At 33.3% G+C, this 27045-nt stretch overlaps 3 protein-coding genes across 3 annotated transcripts; 1 reads left to right on the forward strand and 2 right to left on the reverse strand.

Annotated features, from left to right (window-relative positions):
- Positions 1-5898: 5898 nt before the first annotated feature.
- On the reverse strand, positions 5899-7413 carry LOC149054094 (uncharacterized). The gene has a single exon (XM_089230669.1). The coding sequence runs from the start codon at positions 7411-7413 to the stop codon at positions 5899-5901; it is 1515 nt and encodes a 504-aa protein (XP_089086795.1).
- A 6254-nt stretch (positions 7414-13667) lies between these two features.
- Positions 13668-15182, reverse strand: LOC149054095 (uncharacterized). The gene has a single exon (XM_089230670.1). It carries the CDS (start codon positions 15180-15182, stop codon positions 13668-13670), a length of 1515 nt encoding a protein of 504 aa, XP_089086796.1.
- A 9368-nt stretch (positions 15183-24550) lies between these two features.
- Positions 24551-26499, forward strand: LOC149054096 (uncharacterized). Its single transcript, XM_089230653.1, has 4 exons — positions 24551-25587; positions 25770-25904; positions 25976-26172; positions 26279-26499. The coding sequence occupies exons 1-4, from the start codon at positions 25549-25551 to the stop codon at positions 26433-26435; spliced, it is 528 nt and encodes a 175-aa protein (XP_089086779.1). The 5' UTR covers positions 24551-25548; the 3' UTR covers positions 26436-26499.
- The last annotated feature ends 546 nt before the right edge of the window (positions 26500-27045 follow it).

The following is a 27045-nucleotide window of genomic DNA, read 5'->3' on the forward strand; positions in this document are numbered from 1 at the left end:
TGTCATAGGCGCTGTAGTGGGGGAGGGGCTGTAGGGGCTAAGCCCCCTAAAAAACATTCAAAGTCCCCCTAAAAACCACGCAAAGCTTTATATTAAAAAAACAATAAGTGATTACTATTGAAAAAACGAATAATAGAAAACTTGTTAACTTTGAAGGATCATCATTACTTATAAATCAATATTTGTTTGAAGTTATACCTTATGAATTGAAATGTGAGATGATTGTTTTGAAAAATATGATGAAATGAGTTACTATAATATATCTAAAGATACAGTTCCAAATCTTTTTGAAATGATTCAATTGGCTTTCACTCTTCAGGTCAATTCCGTCTACTTGCAAACGGCCATTTTCTGCAATGAGAAGAAATAACAATTACCTGAAATCTACTATTATGTCAAAGGAACGGTTTTCGAAATAAGCAATACTTCATATTGATAGAGATGTTATATTGTTGACAACGAAATTATTTTAAATAGAAAAATAAGAATATAAAATGTAAAAACTGTATTAAATCTGTTACCTATACTTATAAAAGTTCATTATTGTTTTATTTTTAAGTTTTACTTGCCTGGCAATTAGCACATTTTTATAGAGGATAAAGGATAACTTCTGATAGTCAGTGATTGTAAAATATATGTGAGGGGCTGTGGTGTGTGTGTGTGTTCGTATGTACACAGTTTTACCTAATTAACACTAATACAATCATAATGTTGGTTAATCTACTTGTGACAGTAAATTTGAGACAAAAATTGTTGAATGTTCTCATGTGTTGTTAACTGTACAGTATAGTCTATACTATATGCATTAAGTGGGTAAGATTTATGTTTTGCAGAATATTTATATCAGATACTTATAGTATCATGTGAGTACCTACAGTGTACTTATATGGAAGAAAGTCCATTTTAATATACTGTGAAATGTATAAGTGTTTTGTTAATTTGTTAAAGGTACATTTAAAATAAAAGTGAGCTATAACTTATAAATAACTGTAACTCTACTTATTGTGTGTGTGTGTGTGTGTGTGTGTGTGTGTGTGTGTGTGTGTGTGTGTGTGTGTGTGTGTGTGTGTGTGAACTATTCAAAAGAAACATAGTTCCATACAGTTATACCTCAACAACATATTATTAGGTAGTTTAACAACAATTGTATTTTATACTGAACAGTAGAACAAAACAGAAGAATGTTTAATTGGTGTGTTCATACATACATATTCATAATCTTTATAATAATTTACTTGTAAGTGTTTAATATGCCTATGAGTTTTGCAGAAACAAAATTTGTTGTTGACTCTACAACATTAAGTGTAGGCACCCATATGTAGTGTTATGTAATTAACTTTCAACAGTATGATTGGAGTGAGAAATGTTTATGTCTTGAGTACAGAATTTGGAATTATGAAATCCCTAGTACACGTCTCACAAATAATGATTTCAGTAGAAAGCCATTTAGCAGAACACAACAGGTGGTTTTAACTGTTTGTAGTTAAAGTACCTATCGATACCAATGTGTTATGAGTAACATTAAAATTGTGTAACACTATTTAATGTAGATGTGTATGTGTGCGTTAGAATGTACAATACAATTAAAACATGGTTTTACCTAATTAACATTAATGCAATCCATAGCCAAAACTGCTATAAGATGAGTTATAAAATATTTGTTAATCTACTTGAATGAGCTTATGTGTTAGTAACTGCAGTAAGTGTAGGTACTATACTATATGTATTAACTATTTAGTGAATTTATAAATTACATAGGTATATGATTGTAGCATCTCATGTGAGTAGAGTGTACTTGTAAGAAAGAAAGTCCATAATGTGTTTTGTTCATCTGTTATTGGTATATTTTAAATAAAAGTTAGTTATAACTTAAAAATAAAGTAACTCTACTTATTGTGTGTGTGTGTGTGTGTGTGTGAACTATTTACCTAAACAATATTAAAATACGGAATATTCAATTGTATATTGTTTTGAGCAGTAGAACTAAACAGAAGAATGTTTAATTGGTGTATTCATACATGCATATTTATAATCTTTATATAAATTTATTTATGTTGATTAGGCTGAAACAATAAGTGTTTAATATGCCTGTGAGTTTTGCAGAAACAAAATGTGTTGTTAAGTGAATAACTATGAACTGTGTGATCAGAGTGAGAAAGGTTTATGTCTTGAGTTTAGAATTTGGAATGATGAAAAAGAATTCAGTAGAAAGCCATTTAGCAGAAATCAACAGGTGATTTTAACTGTTTGTAGTTAAAGTACCTAGACAGTAGATACCGATGTGTTATGTACAAACAAATGTGTAAGAAAACATTATAAGTACCTATGTGTTATGAGTAACATTCAAATTGTAACACTACTCATTGTAGGTGTGTGTGTGTGTGTGTGTGTGTGTGTGTGTATGTGTTTGTATGCACAATACAATTAAAACACAGTTTTGCCCAATTAAAATTAATACAATCACCGGGAACCAAATCAATAACAGCAGTAGAACAAATTATAATATTTGTTAGTAAAGTTAGTAAATTATATGATAAGTCTGAGGTGAGATTTATGTTATGCATAATATTTATATCAGATACTTGTAGTTATGCGAAAGAAAGTCCATTATAACATACTGTGAAATGTATATAAGTGTTTTGATCATTTAAAAGTGTCAATTTGGAATAATTGTTAAGCAGTAAAAATGAAATGAAATTGACATAATTTATTGTTTGTGTGACTTGCATTTGAATAACGAAATACATTTGAAACCACTGCCTAGATGATAATCTTGAATAATAATTTATTAAACTTTATGCAACCGAGTTACCGCGGTAATAAGTCATAATTCTATAAACATTTTCAACCGATTTAATGATATACTTATATGGTATTATACATAAGACGTGTGTCACCCCGTGATGTAGTAAATGCAAAAATTTGGCCGACGGTACAATAATTATCATTTATGTTTCCATTTCGTCGCGAGACAGAAAGTCGCTGTTTTGTCGGCTTGGTGTAAACCCGGCATAATAACGTACGGTAATGTCGTACACGCAATATATTGTTAGAAGGCGTAGGTACGATATGGATGGCATTGAAACAGACTCGCGGCCAATTAAATTTTTTTTTTTTAAACGTTTCCAATGAAAAATTCGAAAAAAAAAATGCAAAAAAAACCACGACGCACGGATATCATTGCCGCCGCCAAATCGACGCTCACGGATTCGATCTACACACCTACGGATTACTACGCCTAACGCCTAACGGGACCTACCTACTATTCGAGTTGACATTTCGTACGAAAACAACTACTGTTAAGCCGTTTTTCGCGGTAACGAAAAGCGAATCACACGTCGTTTAACCGATAGACTCCGTACGATTCGCGTACGCGATAAAACCTATTCGGCGCGTACGTACAACGCGGCTCTCGTCGATTTAATTAATATATATATAATATGTCAAAATATAGGCTACGGGGACCTCGGTCTGTAAACGCAACCGCGCGGGCCGCGGACCGAATCGGGGTACTAACCGGCGGCTTCGAAAAGACGTCCGCCGAGCGATCAGCACACGGACGGCGTTTAAAAAGACGAAACCGATAACGGTAAAAAGGGAGAAATAACGGGCGACCAAACGACTCGAGGCGGCACCGTTTGCCGTCGAACCGATCGAGACGCGGACCTCGGACGACGGGACGCGAACGAAAACCGAAAACGTGAAAAAAAGTCGAAAAGGCGAAACGAAAACCGTCATTTCGAAAAATTCGGACGTCCGATAACGGCGGTGGCCCCGTTGATGATAACGGCGGCGGAAACGGCGCGGCGATGCGGCTCGGGCGAAGCGGCTACACTGTAGTCACCCAAGGGACGAAATAATCGACACTTGGACGCGCCACCGTCTTAGCGTTTTATAATATAAGACTAGCCCTCCGTGCTAGCTGGGGGAGACCCCCAGACCCCCTTGGTCGGTGAAAAGTGGGTACCGATGGCGGAGACAGAGTCGTTTGAATTATTAAAATCATTGCTGTACTCGCCGGTCAATCAATAATCAAAAGTCGTAGCAGGTGATAACGATTTATGATGAGGCGTGGAGGTATCGTTTCGAAAGCGGCAAATTTGAAATCCCAGTTCAACAGTCGATACGGTCCAGTCTTGTGCTGTTATGAATGTCGAAACGAAAAGCGTAAAGCCGAATGCCGTATTTAAATGTCTAGCAAGTCGGTCACGTCAAGTGAATACCGATTTCGGAGACTGTATGGTTAGAATTTTGTACATAGCGCCTGTAATGTTGCACTACCATAATGGTAGACGATATGAGTAGTTAATACGATTGACGTCGCGATATGTGGATTTATAATAAAAGGTTTTTGTGGTAACCCGTCGAAGGCGGCACTATTTGAAAACCGTGTTCGAGCGTCTATCAATTCGTATTAGAGAGTCGGTAATCAAAAGTCGACCCACATGAAACGTAAAATATAATATCATATACAATATCTCAATATCATAATTAATCAATTAATCAGCCACACTGTCAAAACAATACAAATTAAAGGATAAATGTTAAAAATTACCAATAACAATGAAATGAAACCGACGGACTACTTGTGTTGGTAAGAATGAACGTAAAAATGTCCGACGTGCCAATGACATAAAGTGAATTACACACATACCTTCTTCTTCTTCTTCGGTAAACTCGGCCACTATGACCATCCCGACATACATCCTTGCCTCCAGTTTTCTCTATTCGATGCCTGTAATCTCCAATCTTCTCCTCCACCTAATGCTTTCACATCATCCCTAACTCCATCCTCCCATCTCCGACGTGGTCTTCCCAGCGGTCTTTTTCCATTAGGGTTCTCCTCCAGTACCATACGTATGAGTGGGTTTTGACTACGCCAGGCATGCCCAGCCCAAAGCAATCTTTTGTTCTTTATCGTTTCGAGTATACTGGGTTTATGAAAGAGTGTCTCTAGTTCATCATTCTTCCTTATTCTCCATTCCCCACTAAGCCTGTCCTTTACTGGTCCAAAGATCTTCCTCAGTATTTTTCTTTCCAGAACTAAGAGTTTTCTTTCATCACTTTTCCTTAATGGCCACGCCTCAGCTCCATAAGTAATAACAGGTCGTATTAATGTGATGTATAATTGTAATTTTAACTCTCTTGAAAGTGATCTTGATCCCAGTAATTTCGCAAGACCATAAAGGCATTTATTTCCTGACTGAATTCTTGTTCCTATTTCTATTTCGACTTCATTTCTCTCTGAAAGTATGGATCCTAGGTACTTAAATTGTCTTGTTCTTTTGAAATTTCGGTTGTTGATGTTAAGAGTTGGATATAATCTTATAGTGTCTCGTCTTCCTACTACCATATATTCCGTTTTGTCCTCATTGATATGGAGTCCAACTTTCAGTGCTGCTTTCTCCAGCCGGTTTAATAAATCTTTTAGTCCGTCTTGTGAATCCTCCATGATCACCAGATCATCTGCATAAGCCAGAAGTCCTATGGACGATTCCTGGAATTTAACTCCTTTTTGCGGTGTAATATTCATCTCTCTTACGACTTTCTCTACTACTGTATTAAATAAGATTGGTGACAATGATTGGGTCTGAGTTTGTATTTCCAACCTTAACTTTGACAAATGTATCCAAAATGCTTATCCCAACCAATTTTATAAGCTTGTCCTGGAAATGGAATTCTCTCAAGATGTTTATTAAGCTTTCTCTATGGATGCTATCATACGCCTTCTTAAAATCTATGAAAAGAACGTGTATTTCTCTATCGAACTCCCAGATTTTTTGAAATATTTGTCTTAAAATAAATATATGGTCTGTGGTCGATCTTCCCGGTCTGAAGCCACCTTGGTAATTGCCAATAATTTGTTCTGCTTTTGTTTTTATTCTTGTTAATAAATTGTTAATAAAAAATTTTATACGCCACGTTTAAGAGGGCTATCCCACGATAGTTATTGCAGTCTTGTTTACTTCCCTTTTTATGAATTGGGCAGATCACCGCTGTCTTCCACTCTTTAGGCATTTTTTCAGTTGTCCAGACTTCGTGAATTACCTTCCATAACCACATTACCATTTCCTCTCCGCCTTCCTTTAAGAGCTCTGATTGAATGTCATCCTCTCCGGGGGATTTGTTATTCTTTAGCATGTTTATCTGTAATTTTATTTCTTCCAAGGTCGGTTCTTCACAATCCTGTGATTCTTGGATTTCCTGATTAAAATTAAAATTAAAGGTTTCATTCGGTTCTTCACAGTTTAGCAAGTTTTCAAAGTAGTTAGCCCATTTCTTTGCCAACTCTTCATTTGTAGTTATCAGGGAGCCATCATCATCCCTTAGAAATCTTTCTTTCTTTTTGTATCCACCTCTGAGATCATTCACTCGCTTATACATATCCCTAGTTCTGTGTGTTTTATAATCGAGTTCTGCTGTTTCTAATATGTTTTGAACGTATTTTCTCTTTTCACATCTCAATATCTTGCTGGCTTCTTTTTGGCGAGTTCTAAATCTTCTCAGTGTTACTCCGTTGTTAGTGTCAATTAACCACTCTTGTCTTGCTAATTTTCTTCTTTGTACAGCTTCTTCACAAATCGTATTGAACCATGGTTTTGTTTTCGATACTTTTTTTCCCAAGACTTTCGATGATGCTTCATTTATGCTTTCTTTTACATGTTCCCATGTTTTATCAACATTTAAGTTTCTTTCTATATCTAGTTGTTTACTTTTAATAATATTCTGAAAGCACTCTACATACTCTTTGCATATTTGTTTGTCCTTTAGTTTATTTATATCGGTACGTCCTTTGTTTGTTAGATTACCTTTCTTATACTTCTTAATTTTTACTTTCATCCATATACCAACCAATAGGTGGTCCGAGTCCATATCAGCTCCCCGTAAAGTTCTTATATTCAGGATACTATTTTTGAATCTATTATTTATTAGGACATGGTCAATTTGGTTTTTATGTCTCCCATTCGGCGAGATCCATGTATATTTATGTATGTCTTTTCGTTGGAACATAGTACTTTTGACCACCAAATCCTTTCCTAAAGCGAAGTCGATTAATTTAGTACCATTATCGTTGGTGCTGGAATGTAGGCTGTAGTTTCCAATAGTCGATTTGTAGTGCTCTTCCCTTCCTATTTTTGCATTGAAATCACCTAATACTAATTTTATATCACCTTTTGACGTGCCAAACGTATCTTCTAGTGTTGCATAAAACAGCTCTTTTTCTTCTTCATTCTTATCCTCAGTTGGAGCATGCGCGTTGATTAATACCATGTCAAAATTGTCTGTTTTAATTGTTAAAGTTGTAATTCTCGGATTTATATCTCTAAACTCCTTTACTGAATGTATAATTGATTCGTGCACAGCAAAACCGGTTCCCAGTTTATGACCTTTTTCGCATTTTCCGTTAAACATACCTAAACAATACCTACATCATCAAGAGTGTATAGTGTAGGTACATGATAAATACCCACGCATGGAAACGCCATCGACACCGTCAACGTTTATACAGATCCCACAAAGTCGAACCAAAAGTGACATTTTAACATTTTAAAAGCAAACAGAAACAGTTGTTTTTAAAATATTATTTGTACATGGTACATTATTATTGTTATTGCATTACTATTATTTTAACGTCAAAAGTAACATGACATCATAATATTATGGTGGTATAGAGAGTGGAAAATAACTTCTAAAAGGCAGTGATTGAAAAATATATGTGAGGGGCTGAAGGCCTCCCAATTTTTTTACTCTAATTGCGTCTATGTGCAATACAATTGAAGTACGGTTAGGTTAAAATACAGATATAAGAAGATGAGTTGATTAGTTTGTACATTCATATTTATAAAAGTAAGTGTAGATACTATAAATTATATGGTAAATCTGAGCCATCTGAGGTGAATATTTGTATCATGTGAGTACTATGTAATTGTATGAAAGAAAGTCCATTATAAACTATATTGTGAAAATGTATAAGTGTTTTGTTCATTTGTTAAATGTACAATAACTGTAACTCTACCTTTTATTGAGTGCGTGTGTGAACTATGCAATAGAAACATAGTTCAATATCAATACGGTCAAATTATTCAATTGTATTTTGTTTTGAGCAGTAAAACAAAACAGAAGAACTACTTTTTTGACCACTGATAACTTGCTTTATCTTACATATAAAATCAGCAACTTTCACGGCGTATATAGTAATAAACGTTATATAACAAATACAAATACAATACAAATACAAATAGCAATTCATGGTGATACATAATAATAAGTTAACTTAAGCATATACGATGTACAGTTAGTTCTAAAGTATAGGGAGCATTGATAAGAGTATAGCATGTGGAATGATGAAATCCGTAGTACACATCTTACAATTAATAAAGAATTCAGTAGAAAGCCATTTAGCAGAACTCAACTGTTTGTAGTTAAAATACCTAGGTACCGATGTGTTATGTATGTAGGTACAGACAAACAACTGTTTAAGAAAACATATAAGTATAAGTTGATATAGTTGTGAGTTGTAACACATTTAGTGTAGGTGTAAGTGTGTGTGTCTGTCATAGGCGCTGTAGTGGGGGAGGGGCTGTAGGGGCTAAGCCCCCTAAAAAACATTCAAAGTCCCCCTAAAAACCACGCAAAGCTTTATATTAAAAAAACAATAAGTGATTACTATTGAAAAAACGAATAATAGAAAACTTGTTAACTTTGAAGGATCATCATTACTTATAAATCAATATTTGTTTGAAGTTATACCTTATGAATTGAAATGTGAGATGATTGTTTTGAAAAATATGATGAAATGAGTTACTATAATATATCTAAAGATACAGTTCCAAATCTTTTTGAAATGATTCAATTGGCTTTCACTCATCAGGTCAATTCCGTCTACTTGCAACGGCCATTTTCTGCAATGAGAAGAAATAACAATTACCTCAAATCTACTATTATGTCAAAGGAACGGTTTTCGAAATAAGCAATACTTCATATTGATAGAGATGTTATATTGTTGACAACGAAATTATTTTAAATAGAAAAATAAGAATATAAAATGTAAAAACTGTATTAAATCTGTTACCTATACTTATAAAAGTTTATTATTGTTTTATTTTTAAGTTTTACTTGCCTGGCAATTAGCACGTTTTTATAGAGGATAAAGGATAACTTCTGATAGTCAGTGATTGTAAAATATATGTGAGGGGCTGTGGTGTGTGTGTGTGTTCGTATGTACACAGTTTTACCTAATTAACACTAATACAATCATAATGTTGGTTAATCTACTTGTGACAGTAAACTTGAGACAAAAATTGTTGAATGTTCTCATGTGTTGTTAACTGTACAGTATAGTCTATACTATATGCATTAAGTGGGTAAGATTTATGTTTTGCAGAATATTTATATCAGATACTTATAGTATCATGTGAGTACACCTACAGTGTACTTATATGGAAGAAAGTCCATTTTAATATACTGTGAAATGTATAAGTGTTTTGTTCATTTGTTAAAGGTACATTTAAAATAAAAGTGAGCTATAACTTATAAATAACTGTAACTCTACTTATTGTGTGTGTGTGTGTGTGTGTGTGTGTGTGTGTGTGTGTGTGTGAACTATGCAAAAGAAACATAGTTCCATACAGTTATACCTCAACAACATATTATTAGGTACTTTAACAACATAAAATTTTCAATTGTATTTTATACTGAACAGTAGAACAAAACAGAAGAATGTTTAATTGGTGTGTTCATACATACATATTCATAATCTTTATAATAATTTACTTATAAGTGTTTAATATGCCTATGAGTTTTGCAGAAACAAAATTTGTTGTTGACTCTACAACATTAAGTGTAGGCACCCATATGTAGTGTTATGTAATTAACTTTCAACAGTATGATTGGAGTGAGAAATGTTTATGTCTTGAGTACAGAATTTGGAATTATGAAATCCCTAGTACACCTCTCACAAATAAAGATTTCAGTAGAAAGCCATTTAGCAGGACACAACAGGTGGTTTTAACTGTTTGTAGTTAAAGTACCTAGACAGTAGATACCGATGTGTTATGTACAAACAAATGTGTAAGAAAACATTATAAGTACCTATGTGTTATGAGTAACATTCAAATTGTAACACTACTCATTGTAGGTGTGTGTGTGTGTGTGTGTGTGTGTGTGTGTATGTGTTTGTATGCACAATACAATTAAAACACAGTTTTGCCCAATTAAAATTAATACAATCACCGGGAACCAAATCAATAACAGCAGTAGAACAAATTATAATATTTGTTAGTAAAGTTAGTAAATTATATGATAAGTCTGAGGTGAGATTTATGTTATGCATAATATTTATATCAGATACTTGTAGTTATGCGAAAGAAAGTCCATTATAACATACTGTGAAATGTATATAAGTGTTTTGATCATTTAAAAGTGTCAATTTGGAATAATTGTTAAGCAGTAAAAATGAAATGAAATTGACATAATTTATTGTTTGTGTGACTTGCATTTGAATAACGAAATACATTTGAAACCACTGCCTAGATGATAATCTTGAATAATAATTTATTAAACTTTATGCAACCGAGTTACCGCGGTAATAAGTCATAATTCTATAAACATTTTCAACCGATTTAATGATATACTTATATGGTATTATACATAAGACGTGTGTCACCCCGTGATGTAGTAAATGCAAAAATTTGGCCGACGGTACAATAATTATCATTTATGTTTCCATTTCGTCGCGAGACAGAAAGTCGCTGTTTTGTCGGCTTGGTGTAAACCCGGCATAATAACGTACGGTAATGTCGTACACGCAATATATTGTTAGAAGGCGTAGGTACGATATGGATGGCATTGAAACAGACTCGCGGCCAATTAAATTTTTTTTTTTTAAACGTTTCCAATGAAAAATTCGAAAAAAAAAATGCAAAAAAAACCACGACGCACGGATATCATTGCCGCCGCCAAATCGACGCTCACGGATTCGATCTACACACCTACGGATTACTACGCCTAACGCCTAACGGGACCTACCTACTATTCGAGTTGACATTTCGTACGAAAACAACTACTGTTAAGCCGTTTTTCGCGGTAACGAAAAGCGAATCACACGTCGTTTAACCGATAGACTCCGTACGATTCGCGTACGCGATAAAACCTATTCGGCGCGTACGTACAACGCGGCTCTCGTCGATTTAATTAATATATATATAATATGTCAAAATATAGGCTACGGGGACCTCGGTCTGTAAACGCAACCGCGCGGGCCGCGGACCGAATCGGGGTACTAACCGGCGGCTTCGAAAAGACGTCCGCCGAGCGATCAGCACACGGACGGCGTTTAAAAAGACGAAACCGATAACGGTAAAAAGGGAGAAATAACGGGCGACCAAACGACTCGAGGCGGCACCGTTTGCCGTCGAACCGATCGAGACGCGGACCTCGGACGACGGGACGCGAACGAAAACCGAAAACGTGAAAAAAAGTCGAAAAGGCGAAACGAAAACCGTCATTTCGAAAAATTCGGACGTCCGATAACGGCGGTGGCCCCGTTGATGATAACGGCGGCGGAAACGGCGCGGCGATGCGGCTCGGGCGAAGCGGCTACACTGTAGTCACCCAAGGGACGAAATAATCGACACTTGGACGCGCCACCGTCTTAGCGTTTTATAATATAAGACTAGCCCTCCGTGCTAGCTGGGGGAGACCCCCAGACCCCCTTGGTCGGTGAAAAGTGGGTACCGATGGCGGAGACAGAGTCGTTTGAATTATTAAAATCATTGCTGTACTCGCCGGTCAATCAATAATCAAAAGTCGTAGCAGGTGATAACGATTTATGATGAGGCGTGGAGGTATCGTTTCGAAAGCGGCAAATTTGAAATCCCAGTTCAACAGTCGATACGGTCCAGTCTTGTGCTGTTATGAATGTCGAAACGAAAAGCGTAAAGCCGAATGCCGTATTTAAATGTCTAGCAAGTCGGTCACGTCAAGTGAATACCGATTTCGGAGACTGTATGGTTAGAATTTTGTACATAGCGCCTGTAATGTTGCACTACCATAATGGTAGACGATATGAGTAGTTAATACGATTGACGTCGCGATATGTGGATTTATAATAAAAGGTTTTTGTGGTAACCCGTCGAAGGCGGCACTATTTGAAAACCGTGTTCGAGCGTCTATCAATTCGTATTAGAGAGTCGGTAATCAAAAGTCGACCCACATGAAACGTAAAATATAATATCATATACAATATCTCAATATCATAATTAATCAATTAATCAGCCACACTGTCAAAACAATACAAATTAAAGGATAAATGTTAAAAATTACCAATAACAATGAAATGAAACCGACGGACTACTTGTGTTGGTAAGAATGAACGTAAAAATGTCCGACGTGCCAATGACATAAAGTGAATTACACACATACCTTCTTCTTCTTCTTCGGTAAACTCGGCCACTATGACCATCCCGACATACATCCTTGCCTCCAGTTTTCTCTATTCGATGCCTGTAATCTCCAATCTTCTCCTCCACCTAATGCTTTCACATCATCCCTAACTCCATCCTCCCATCTCCGACGTGGTCTTCCCAGCGGTCTTTTTCCATTAGGGTTCTCCTCCAGTACCATACGTATGAGTGGGTTTTGACTACGCCAGGCATGCCCAGCCCAAAGCAATCTTTTGTTCTTTATCGTTTCGAGTATACTGGGTTTATGAAAGAGTGTCTCTAGTTCATCATTCTTCCTTATTCTCCATTCCCCACTAAGCCTGTCCTTTACTGGTCCAAAGATCTTCCTCAGTATTTTTCTTTCCAGAACTAAGAGTTTTCTTTCATCACTTTTCCTTAATGGCCACGCCTCAGCTCCATAAGTAATAACAGGTCGTATTAATGTGATGTATAATTGTAATTTTAACTCTCTTGAAAGTGATCTTGATCCCAGTAATTTCGCAAGACCATAAAGGCATTTATTTCCTGACTGAATTCTTGTTCCTATTTCTATTTCGACTTCATTTCTCTCTGAAAGTATGGATCCTAGGTACTTAAATTGTCTTGTTCTTTTGAAATTTCGGTTGTTGATGTTAAGAGTTGGATATAATCTTATAGTGTCTCGTCTTCCTACTACCATATATTCCGTTTTGTCCTCATTGATATGGAGTCCAACTTTCAGTGCTGCTTTCTCCAGCCGGTTTAATAAATCTTTTAGTCCGTCTTGTGAATCCTCCATGATCACCAGATCATCTGCATAAGCCAGAAGTCCTATGGACGATTCCTGGAATTTAACTCCTTTTTGCGGTGTAATATTCATCTCTCTTACGACTTTCTCTACTACTGTATTAAATAAGATTGGTGACAATGATTGGGTCTGAGTTTGTATTTCCAACCTTAACTTTGACAAATGTATCCAAAATGCTTATCCCAACCAATTTTATAAGCTTGTCCTGGAAATGGAATTCTCTCAAGATGTTTATTAAGCTTTCTCTATGGATGCTATCATACGCCTTCTTAAAATCTATGAAAAGAACGTGTATTTCTCTATCGAACTCCCAGATTTTTTGAAATATTTGTCTTAAAATAAATATATGGTCTGTGGTCGATCTTCCCGGTCTGAAGCCACCTTGGTAATTGCCAATAATTTGTTCTGCTTTTGTTTTTATTCTTGTTAATAAATTGTTAATAAAAAATTTTATACGCCACGTTTAAGAGGGCTATCCCACGATAGTTATTGCAGTCTTGTTTACTTCCCTTTTTATGAATTGGGCAGATCACCGCTGTCTTCCACTCTTTAGGCATTTTTTCAGTTGTCCAGACTTCGTGAATTACCTTCCATAACCACATTACCATTTCCTCTCCGCCTTCCTTTAAGAGCTCTGATTGAATGTCATCCTCTCCGGGGGATTTGTTATTCTTTAGCATGTTTATCTGTAATTTTATTTCTTCCAAGGTCGGTTCTTCACAATCCTGTGATTCTTGGATTTCCTGATTAAAATTAAAATTAAAGGTTTCATTCGGTTCTTCACAGTTTAGCAAGTTTTCAAAGTAGTTAGCCCATTTCTTTGCCAACTCTTCATTTGTAGTTATCAGGGAGCCATCATCATCCCTTAGAAATCTTTCTTTCTTTTTGTATCCACCTCTGAGATCATTCACTCGCTTATACATATCCCTAGTTCTGTGTGTTTTATAATCGAGTTCTGCTGTTTCTAATATGTTTTGAACGTATTTTCTCTTTTCACATCTCAATATCTTGCTGGCTTCTTTTTGGCGAGTTCTAAATCTTCTCAGTGTTACTCCGTTGTTAGTGTCAATTAACCACTCTTGTCTTGCTAATTTTCTTCTTTGTACAGCTTCTTCACAAATCGTATTGAACCATGGTTTTGTTTTCGATACTTTTTTTCCCAAGACTTTCGATGATGCTTCATTTATGCTTTCTTTTACATGTTCCCATGTTTTATCAACATTTAAGTTTCTTTCTATATCTAGTTGTTTACTTTTAATAATATTCTGAAAGCACTCTACATACTCTTTGCATATTTGTTTGTCCTTTAGTTTATTTATATCGGTACGTCCTTTGTTTGTTAGATTACCTTTCTTATACTTCTTAATTTTTACTTTCATCCATATACCAACCAATAGGTGGTCCGAGTCCATATCAGCTCCCCGTAAAGTTCTTATATTCAGGATACTATTTTTGAATCTATTATTTATTAGGACATGGTCAATTTGGTTTTTATGTCTCCCATTCGGCGAGATCCATGTATATTTATGTATGTCTTTTCGTTGGAACATAGTACTTTTGACCACCAAATCCTTTCCTAAAGCGAAGTCGATTAATTTAGTACCATTATCGTTGGTGCTGGAATGTAGGCTGTAGTTTCCAATAGTCGATTTGTAGTGCTCTTCCCTTCCTATTTTTGCATTGAAATCACCTAATACTAATTTTATATCACCTTTTGACGTGCCAAACGTATCTTCTAGTGTTGCATAAAACAGCTCTTTTTCTTCTTCATTCTTATCCTCAGTTGGAGCATGCGCGTTGATTAATACCATGTCAAAATTGTCTGTTTTAATTGTTAAAGTTGTAATTCTCGGATTTATATCTCTAAACTCCTTTACTGAATGTATAATTGATTCGTGCACAGCAAAACCGGTTCCCAGTTTATGACCTTTTTCGCATTTTCCGTTAAACATACCTAAACAATACCTACATCATCAAGAGTGTATAGTGTAGGTACATGATAAATACCCACGCATGGAAACGCCATCGACACCGTCAACGTTTATACAGATCCCACAAAGTCGAACCAAAAGTGACATTTTAACATTTTAAAAGCAAACAGAAACAGTTGTTTTTAAAATATTATTTGTACATGGTACATTATTATTGTTATTGCATTACTATTATTTTAACGTCAAAAGTAACATGACATCATAATATTATGGTGGTATAGAGAGTGGAAAATAACTTCTAAAAGGCAGTGATTGAAAAATATATGTGAGGGGCTGAAGGCCTCCCAATTTTTTTACTCTAATTGCGTCTATGTGCAATACAATTGAAGTACGGTTAGGTTAAAATACAGATATAAGAAGATGAGTTGATTAGTTTGTACATTCATATTTATAAAAGTAAGTGTAGATACTATAAATTATATGGTAAATCTGAGCCATCTGAGGTGAATATTTGTATCATGTGAGTACTATGTAATTGTATGAAAGAAAGTCCATTATAAACTATATTGTGAAAATGTATAAGTGTTTTGTTCATTTGTTAAATGTACAATAACTGTAACTCTACCTTTTATTGAGTGCGTGTGTGAACTATGCAATAGAAACATAGTTCAATATCAATACGGTCAAATTATTCAATTGTATTTTGTTTTGAGCAGTAAAACAAAACAGAAGAACTACTTTTTTGACCACTGATAACTTGCTTTATCTTACATATAAAATCAGCAACTTTCACGGCGTATATAGTAATAAACGTTATATAACAAATACAAATACAATACAAATACAAATAGCAATTCATGGTGATACATAATAATAAGTTAACTTAAGCATATACGATGTACAGTTAGTTCTAAAGTATAGGGAGCATTGATAAGAGTATAGCATGTGGAATGATGAAATCCGTAGTACACATCTTACAATTAATAAAGAATTCAGTAGAAAGCCATTTAGCAGAACTCAACTGTTTGTAGTTAAAATACCTAGGTACCGATGTGTTATGTATGTAGGTACAGACAAACAACTGTTTAAGAAAACATATAAGTATAAGTTGATATAGTTGTGAGTTGTAACACATTTAGTGTAGGTGTAAGTGTGTGTGTCTGTCATAGGCGCTGTAGTGGGGGAGGGGCTGTAGGGGCTAAGCCCCCTAAAAAACATTCAAAGTCCCCCTAAAAACCACGCAAAGCTTTATATTAAAAAAACAATAAGTGATTACTATTGAAAAAACGAATAATAGAAAACTTGTTAACTTTGAAGGATCATCATTACTTATAAATCAATATTTGTTTGAAGTTATACCTTATGAATTGAAATGTGAGATGATTGTTTTGAAAAATATGATGAAATGAGTTACTATAATATATCTAAAGATACAGTTCCAAATCTTTTTGAAATGATTCAATTGGCTTTCACTCATCAGGTCAATTCCGTCTACTTGCAACGGCCATTTTCTGCAATGAGAAGAAATAACAATTACCTCAAATCTACTATTATGTCAAAGGAACGGTTTTCGAAATAAGCAATACTTCATATTGATAGAGATGTTATATTGTTGACAACGAAATTATTTTAAATAGAAAAATAAGAATATAAAATGTAAAAACTGTATTAAATCTGTTACCTATACTTATAAAAGTTTATTATTGTTTTATTTTTAAGTTTTACTTGCCTGGCAATTAGCACGTTTTTATAGAGGATAAAGGATAACTTCTGATAGTCAGTGATTGTAAAATATATGTGAGGGGCTGTGGTGTGTGTGTGTGTTCGTATGTACACAGTTTTACCTAATTAACACTAATACAATCATAATGTTGGTTAATCTACTTGTGACAGTAAACTTGAGACAAAAATTGTTGAATGTTCTCATGTGTTGTTAACTGTACAGTATAGTCTATACTATATGCATTAAGTGGGTAAGATTTATGTTTTGCAGAATATTTATATCAGATACTTATAGTATCATGTGAGTACACCTACAGTGTACTTATATGGAAGAAAGTCCATTTTAATATACTGTGAAATGTATAAGTGTTTTGTTCATTTGTTAAAGGTACATTTAAAATAAAAGTGAGCTATAACTTATAAATAACTGTAACTCTACTTATTGTGTGTGTGTGTGTGTGTGTGTGTGTGTGTGTGTGTGTGTGTGTGAACTATGCAAAAGAAACATAGTTCCATACAGTTATACCTCAACAACATATTATTAGGTACTTTAACAACATAAAATTTTCAATTGTATTTTATACTGAACAGTAGAACAAAACAGAAGAATGTTTAATTGGTGTGTTCATACATACATATTCATAATCTTTATAATAATTTACTTATAAGTGTTTAATATGCCTATGAGTTTTGCAGAAACAAAATTTGTTGTTGACTCTACAACATTAAGTGTAGGCACCCATATGTAGTGTTATGTAATTAACTTTCAACAGTATGATTGGAGTGAGAAATGTTTATGTCTTGAGTACAGAATTTGGAATTATGAAATCCCTAGTACACCTCTCACAAATAAAGATTTCAGTAGAAAGCCATTTAGCAGGACACAACAGGTGGTTTTAACTGTTTGTAGTTAAAGTACCTATCGATACCAATGTGTTATGAGTAACATTAAAATTGTGTAACACTATTTAATGTAGATGTGTATGTGTGCGTTAGTATGTACAATACAATTAAAACATGGTTTTACCTAATTAACAATAATGCAATCCATAGCCAAAACTGCTATAAGATGAGTTATAAAATATTTGTTAATCTACTTGAATGAGCTTATGTGTTAGTAACTGCAGTAAGTGTAGGTACTATACTATATGTATTAACTATTAAGTGAATTTATAAATTACATAGGTATATGATTGTAGCATCTCATGTGAGTAGAGTGTACTTGTAAGAAAGAAAGTCCATAATGTGTTTTGTTCATCTGTTATTGGTATATTTTAAATAAAAGTTAGTTATAACTTAAAAATAAAGTAACTCTACTTATTGTGTGTGTGTTTGTGAACTATTCACCTAAACAATATTAAAATACGGAATATTCAATTGTATATTGTTTTGAGCAGTAGAACAAAACAGAAGAATGTTTAATTGGTGTATTCATACATGCATATTTATAATATTTATATTAATTTATTTATGTTGATCAGGCTGAAACAATAAGTGTTTAATATGCCTGTGAGTTTTGCAGAAACAAAATGTGTTGTTAACTCTACAACAGTAAGTGTGGCACCCATAGGTATATGAGTTGTGAATAATTATCAACAGTATGATCGGAGTGATGCGTGCCATGTCAGTGGCGTAATTAGGAATTTGTCTTAGGGGGGGATAAACATACTTAGATTTTCCAGTACAAAATCTGGGAAAACTATTTCATCAAAAATTCTTAAACTAATATATATGTACACAAAATGTATTAATAAATGTGTTTTAAAATTCTACACAATTTAGTACCTATACAATATTATAATAATTTCTTCAAAATGTAAATTTCGAATATATTAGAATTAAAATTTACTTTTAAATTAAATAATAATTTCCTAAAACCTAACGCCTAACGGGACCTACCTACTATTTGAGTTGTTAAACGTATGAAAACAACTACTCTTAAGCTGTTTTTTTCTCTAACGAATAGTGAATTAAATATTGTTAAACCGATTAACTTTGTATGAATTGTGTAGGTAATAAAACCTATTCGGCATGCGTAAGCCCCATAAATTGAAGTTATACCTAATGAATTGAAATGTGAGATGATTGTTTTGAAAAATATGATGAAATGAGTTACTAACTATATTTAACCGTCGAAGAAAATATATCTAAAGATAAAGATATACAGTTCCAAATCTTTTTGAAATGATTCAATTGGCTATCACTCTTCAGGTCAATTCCGTCTACTTGCAATGAGAAGAAATAATAATAACCTCAGATCTACTATTATGTCAAAGGAACGGTTTTCGAAATAAGCAATACTTCATATTGATAGAGATGTTATATTGTTGACAACGAAATTATTTTAAATAGAAAAATAAGAATATAAAATATGTGTGTGTGTGTGTGTGTGTGTGTGTGTGTGTGTGTGTGTGTGTGTGTGTGTGTGTGTGTGTGTGTGTGTGTGTGTGTGTGTGTGTGTGTGTGTGTGTGTGTGAACAATGCAAAAGAAACATAGTTCCATACAGTTATACCTCAACAACATATTATTAGGTACTTTAACAACATACAATTTTCAATTGTATTTTATACTGAGCAGTAGAACAAATAGAAGAATGTTTAATTGGTGTGTTCATACATACATATTCATAATCTTTATAATAATTTACTTATAAGTGTTTAATATGCCTATGAGTTTTGCAGAAACAAAATTTGTTGTTGACTCTACAACATTAAGTGTAGGCACCCATATGTAGTGTTATGTAATTAACTTTCAACAGTATGATTGGAGTGAGAAATGTTTATGTCTTGAGTACAGAATTTGGAATTATGAAATCCCTAGTACACGTCTCACAAATAAAGATTTAGTAGAAAGCCATTTAGCAGAACACAACAGGTGGTTTTAACTGTTTGTAGTTAAAGTACCTATAGATACCAATGTGTTATGAGTAACATTAAAATTGTGTAACACTATTTAATGTAGATGTGTATGTGTGCGTTAGTATGTACAATACAATTAAAACATGGTTTTACCTAATTAACATTAATGCAATCCATAGCCAAAACTGCTATAAGATGAGTTATAAAATATTTGTTAATCTACTTGAATGAGCTTATGTGTTAGTAACTGCAGTAAGTGTAGGTACTATACTATATGTATTAACTATTAAGTGAATTTATAAATTACATAGGTATATGATTGTAGCATCTCATGTGAGTAGAGTGTACTTGTAAGAAAGAAAGTCCATAATGTGTTTTGTTCATCTGTTATTGGTATATTTTAAATAAAAGTTAGTTATAACTTATAAATAAATGTAACTCTACTTATTGTGTGTGTGTGTGTGTGTGTGTGTGTTTGTGAACTATTTACCTAAACAACATTAAAATACGGAATATTCAATTGTATATTGTTTTGAGCAGTAGAACAAAACAGAAGAATGTTTAATTGGTGTATTCATACATGCATATTTATAATCTTTATATTAATTTATTTATGTTGATTAGGCTGACATATTAACCTCACATATGAGGGGCTGAAGCCTTTGGTGTGTGTGTGTGTGTGTATTGTATTTGTATCTACATTATGCAATTTAAACACTAAATATATAATACTGTATGCAGAATATTTATATCAGATACTTGTAGTATCATGTGAGTACCTACAGTGTACTTATATGAAAGAAAGTCCATTATAACATACTGTAAAATGTATAAGTGTTTTGTTATAAGTGAGTTATAACTTATAAATAACTGTAACTCTACTTATTGTCTGTCACACACAGTGTGTAGGTGTGTGTCTGTGTTTGTGTATGACCTATGCAATAGAAATATTCGATTATATTTTGTTTTGAGCAGTAGAATTTTGGCAGTCTATAATAGCAATAAACGTTATATTGTTGTATAACAACATTAAAATATACATTACACATTATTTTTTAAATCTATATAACATAGTGAAATTAATTATCAGTGCCTACTATACTACAATACATTATTAATATGTTAACAGCAATTCATGGTGATATATAATGTTAAGGTTACATAAACAAATTTCAAATATTAAGTTAACTTAAGCATTTACAACGTACAATTAGTTCTATCAACACGGCAAATAAAGTATTGAAATAATCTAACGATATAGGGATCATTGAAAAGAGTACAGCATGCGGAATGATGAAGCCATTTAGCAGAACTCAACATGTATTTATGTATGTATTTAAGAATTTGACACCAAGGGGCAAATAAAATAATAAAATACTCCTCATTAATCATTATAAAAAATACAATTAGCTGCCCTCTCAGCTGCCTGGGGCAACAGTACCCTGTATCTCCCCCTAAATACAGCCTTAGTTATGTATATACAGACAATCAACTGTGTAAGAAAACGTATAAGTATAATTGATATGGTACCTAGTGAGTTATGATTAGCTAGGTAACTTTAAAATTGTAGCACTGCAGCTTATTGTAGGTGTGTGTGTGTGTGTTAGTATATACAATACAATTAAAACATAGTTTTACCTAATTAATATTAATACAATCATAGGCAACATAATTAATAACAGCAGTAGTCAGTTGAACAAAACTGGTATAAGATGAGTTATGAAACTTTAATATTTGTTAATCTTGAACTTGAATGTGCTGAGGTGAGATTTATGAAAGAAAGTCCATTATAACTTACTGTGAAATGTTTAAGTGTTCTGTTCATTTGTTAAAGGCACATTTAAAATAAATGTGAGTTATAACTTATAAATAACTGTAACCTTGCTTATTGTGTGTGTGTGTGAACTATGCAAAAGAAACATACAGTTCCATACAGTTATACCTTAACAACATATTATTGTACATATTATTCAATTGTAATTTATATGAGCAGTAGAACAAACAGAAGAACGTTTAATTGGTGTGTTCATACATACATATTCATAATCTTTATAATAATTTTTATTTATAAGTGTTTAATATGCCTATGAGTTTTGCAGAAACAAAATTTGACTCTACAACATTAAGTGTAGGCACCCTTTACAGAATTTGGAATGATGGAATCCCTAGTACACGTCTCACAAATAAAGAATTCAGTAGAAAGCCATTTAGCAGAACTCAACAGGTGGTTTTAACTGTTTGTAGTTAAAGTACCTAGATACCAATGTGTTATGAGTAACATTAAAATAGTAACACTACTTAATGTAGATGTGAATGTGTGCGTTAGTATGTACAATACAATTAAAACATGGTTTTACCTAATTAACATTAATGCAATCCATAGCCAAAATCAATAACAGCAGTAATAACAAAACTGCTATAAGATGAGTTATAAAATATTTGTTAATCTATTCGAATGCGCATATGTGTTAGTAACTGCAGTAAGTGTAGGTACTGTATGTATTAACTATTAAGTGAATTTATAAATTACAAATTACAAAGTCCATAATGTGTTTTGTTCATCTGTTATTGGTAGATTTTAAATAAAAGTGAGTTATAACTTATTAATAAATGTAACTCTACTTATTGTGTGTGTGTGTGTGTGTGTGTGAACTATTTACCTAAACGACATTAAAATACGGAATATTCAATTGTATATTGTTTTAAGCAGTAGAACAAAACAGAAGAATGTTTAATTGGTGTATTCATACATGCATATTTATAATCTTTATATTAATTTATTTCTGTTGATTAGGCTGAAACAATAAGTGTTTAATATGCCTGTGAGTTTTGCAGAAACAAAATGTGTTGTTGACTCTACAACAGTAAGCGTAGGAACCCATATGCGTTAAGTGAATAACTATGAACAGTGTGATCAGAGTGAGAAAGGTTTATGTCTTGAGTTTAGAATTTTGAATGATGAAAAAGAATTCAGTAGAAAGCCATTTAGCAGAAATCAACAGGTGATTTTAACTGTTTGTAGTTAAAGTACCTAGACAGTAGATACCGATGTGTTATGTACAAACAAATGTGTAAGAAAACATTATAAGTACCTATGTGTTATGAGTAACATTCAAATTGTAACACTACTCATTGTAGGTGTGTGTGTGTGTGTGTGTATGTGTTTGTATGCACAATACAATTAAAACACAGTTTTGCCCAATTAAAATTAATACAATCACCGGGAACCAAATCAATAACAGCAGTAGAACAAATTATAATATTTGTTAGTAAAGTTAGTAAATTATATGATAAGTCTGAGGTGAGATTTATGTTATGCATAATATTTATATCAGATACTTGTAGTTATGCGAAAGAAAGTCCATTATAACATACTGTGAAATGTATAAGTGTTTTGATCATCTGTTAAAGGTAAAATAAAAGTGAGTTATAACTTATAAATAACTTTGTGTGTGTGAACTATGCAATAGAAACATAGTTCCACACAGTCCTACCTATACAACATAAATACGGTCAACATTTTCAATTGTATTTTAAAATACAGAAGAACGGTGTTTATTCATGTTGATTAGGCTGAAACAATAAGTGTTAATATGCCTGTGTGTTTCGCAGTTACAAACGTGTTGTTGACTCTACAACAGTAAGTGTAGGCACCGATAACTATCGACTGCATGATCTACATTTATGTTTTAACCAAAGTTAGTTGGATAGATTGTTTTGACAAAAACATTATTGCAGCAGCATGTTAGTGTAAAACTTACAAATACAGAATTTAAAAGTGTCAATTTGGAATAATTGTTAAGCAGTAAAAATGAAATGAAATTGACATAATTTATTGTTTGTGTGACTTGCATTTGAATAACGATATGGATGGCATTGAAACAGACTCGCGGCCAATTAAATTTTTTTTTTTAAACGTTTCCAATGAAAAATTCGAAAAAAAAAAATGCAAAAAAAACCACGACGCACGGATATCATTGCCGCCGCCAATTCGACGCTCACGGATTCGATCTACACACCTACGGATTACTACGCCTAACGCCTAACGGGAACTACCTACTATTCGAGTTGACAATCCATACGAAAACAACTACTGTTAAGCCGTTTTTCGCGGTAACGAAAAGCGAATCAAACGTCGTTTAACCGATAGACTCCGTACGATTCGCGTACGCGATAAAACCTATTCGGCGCGTACGTACAACGCGGCTCTCGTCGATTTAACTAATATATATTATATATAATACCTATGTCAAAATATAGGCTACGGGGACCTCGGTCTGTACCTAAACGCAACCGCGCGAGCCGTGGCCCGAATCGGGGTACTAACCGGCGGCTTCGAAAAGACGTCCGCCGAGCGATCAGCACACGGACGGCGTTTAAAAAGACGAAACCGATAACGGTAAAAAGGGAGAAATAACGGGCGACCAAACGACTCGAGGCGGCACCGTTTGCCGTCGAACCGATCGAGACGCGGACCTCGGACGACGGGACGCGAACGAAAACCGGACGCGCGCGCCTCCGGTATCGGAACGGGGTCGAAGAGGCGTGAAAAAACGTGAAAAAAAGTCGAAAAGGCGAAACGAAAACCGTCATTTCGAAAAATTCGGACGTCCGATAACGGCGGCGGCCCCGTTGTTCGCGGTCGCGATGATAACGACGGCGGAAACGGCACGGCGATGCGGCTCGGGCGAAGCGGCTACACTGTAGTCACCCAAGGGACGAAATAATCGACACCGGGACGCGCCACCGTCTTCGCGTTTTATAATATAAGATATATAAACATAGATAATATTATCATAAAACTATATTATTATAATGATGATGTGTTTAAATCATTGTTATTCTGTTTCTAGTTTTTTTTAAAAATAGGAGTAAAGATTAAAAGTTTTAATAAAATAATAAAATAGGTACTTACATAGTTAGTGTTGAAGTATTCTAAGTCTGACTGTTGACTGTTTTCTGAGTCTGGCTGACGGTTGCTATTGTTGTTGAAGATGTTTTACGTTTTTGATGGTCTGTTCTGATGTAACTGTTTTGCTGGAGAGTCGAGGATGGTTGCTGTTCTGTAGCTTCTTGGTCTGTTAGAGCTGCTGGTGAACTGATGACTTTATGTTTAAAAATTCGGTGTTTTATACTAGAGTTTAACCCTCTCTTTGAACATTGAGTATTAGGTACCTCTCATAATCCTGAGATGATTGTACATTATATTACTTAATACCATTCTCTTTTGTCCATGTAAGAACATGTTTGTAGTCTTTCATGCAAATTCTTATTACATTATTATATGAGAAGTCTATTTGAATATATACATTCTAATTTATTTTAAATTATATTTGATATTTTAACCAGTTCATATAATGTCTTGTTCATATATAATCATTTTTTTTTTGGAAATGTTTTTTCAGGTCATTGCTATTAACCTTTAACGTTTTTATATCTGAAATCCGGTTCATACTAATTATTTTTTTGATTCTAATAAATGTTAATATTATATACATATATTATACTATTATTGCTTATATTACATATTTGTTGAAAAGTCTTTTGAGGTCATTAACGTTGTTATATCAAATCTGATTTTCAAGGCGGGTGATTATTTTAGATCCTGTTTCTTTAATAATTCATATAATGCCACTTGTGTTCATGTAAAACAAGTTTGTAGAAAGGTTTTTCAAGTCATTGCTATTAACATTAGCATTTTACATATATAAATTATTGTGGTAGTGGCTAATATCTGTGTATAAAAGCCAATGTAAAACCATTAACGTTCATCAGTCCTCAACACAGTCTACAACGCAGCTCAAAAATGTCTTATAGAACATCAATTATTTCTTCAGAATCAGAGGTAAGTAAAGTTTTTTTAAAAACCAAATAACAAATTGGAGGTCAGTCGTAACACTACTCAACGTTATGGTTATAATTATTAAGAAACATAAAAAAATAAAATATGTTTCTTTTAGATATCAGTTATAAAACCACTTGTACATTTTTAAATAAAAAAAAAAATATTATTTTTATGATCCATAGAATGAACATTTCAGTGAATCCGTTGACTCTAAAGTTAAACCGTTAGCATCAACATCTAAAACAAAAACCACTTTAAAACGTGGTGTTGAGAAGACGAATGAAAAAAAATCTACAAATAAGAAGCAGATGAAAATGGTTAGTTAAATTATTTTTTATTATAAATAAAATATATATATATATATATAAATTATATTTTTCATTTATAGAATGCATCATACAGAGACAATGTTGGTGATCGTTTAAGATCAGAAGAATATGATGAGGAAGTTTTCAATTCGCTAACTTTTCGACAAGGTGACGGTTTAATTACGATAAAAACTACATTTGAGGAGAAGCCAACAGATTACTGGGTGATAACACATTATAAATGTTCAAATATTGAAAATGTTCCGGTTAAGGATAGGTAAATAATTTATAATTAATTTACTTTTTTTAAACTATTGTTAATCTTTTTCAATAGGTATTTTTATTATCACTTCATTTCATGATTTAAAAAATAATAATTATAGGTGGAAGTTTAGTGAAGCTGGTGTTAAGTTGTATACAAGCGAAAAGTCAAAAGACCAGACATTGAATGTAAGCTTGAATCAGACCATGCAGTCAATATTTGACACGATGCTACAAGACCCAGGACGTCGTACAATCAAAAGTAAAATAATAGGCTAATTATTATATGTTTTTTTAAAAAATGAGTTTTTTATTGAATAAACAATACAATATATTATATAAATATTTGTTTATTTTATACTATTAAATCCTGAAGTATTAAGTCTGACATTGTATTAAAATGGTATTGTAATATTTCATATAGGAATGATGTGTCATCGTTTTGCAGATGAGTGTAATAACTAAAATCATAGTTTTGTATATACTGGTTTGTGAATTCATTTCTCTGACAACTGATAGGTAGACCACGGACGTCGTTTTTTATTAGATCGTAAGCTGTGTTAAATGTAGCTTGGTAACTTGGTAGACGTTTCTGTTTTTCTGCAATGTAGAGATCTACACAATGTTGAAGCTGTTTAAGTCTACATAAATCTATATGTGATAAAGTGATATAATCATCATTGATATGTAAAGTAATTGAACTCTGCTTAACATTAGTTGAATATGTAAAGTTATCAGATATTTTTGTTCGTCTACATCTGGTGTGTAAATTATTAGTAATTGAAATGTAATTAGATTCAGACATGAGTGTAAACCATTGTTCTAAGTTTAAAGTAATTATCTTCTTTGATAATTTACATTCTAATAACACAATAATCGAAATTTGTTT

The sequence above is a fragment of the Diuraphis noxia genome, unplaced genomic scaffold, assembly GCF_037042655.1.
Source record: "Diuraphis noxia isolate RWA-SAM2 unplaced genomic scaffold, SU_Dnox_SAM2 contig0012, whole genome shotgun sequence".
In the NCBI taxonomy this organism is placed as follows: Eukaryota; Metazoa; Arthropoda; class Insecta; order Hemiptera; family Aphididae; genus Diuraphis; species Diuraphis noxia.

Excerpts from the sequence above, each read along its gene's own strand:
- LOC149054094 (XM_089230669.1), bottom strand. The coding sequence starts at position 7,413 with ATGTTTAACGGAAAATGCGAAAAAGGTCATAAACTGGGAACCGGTTTT.
- LOC149054095 (XM_089230670.1), bottom strand. The coding sequence starts at position 15,182 with ATGTTTAACGGAAAATGCGAAAAAGGTCATAAACTGGGAACCGGTTTT.
- LOC149054096 (XM_089230653.1), top strand. The coding sequence starts at position 25,549 with ATGTCTTATAGAACATCAATTATTTCTTCAGAATCAGAG. Across the intron at positions 25,905-25,975 it reads ATAAGAAGCAGATGAAAATG|AATGCATCATACAGAGACAA; the intron begins GTTAGTTAAATT and ends TTTCATTTATAG. Across the intron at positions 26,173-26,278 it reads AATGTTCCGGTTAAGGATAG|GTGGAAGTTTAGTGAAGCTG; the intron begins GTAAATAATTTA and ends TAATAATTATAG.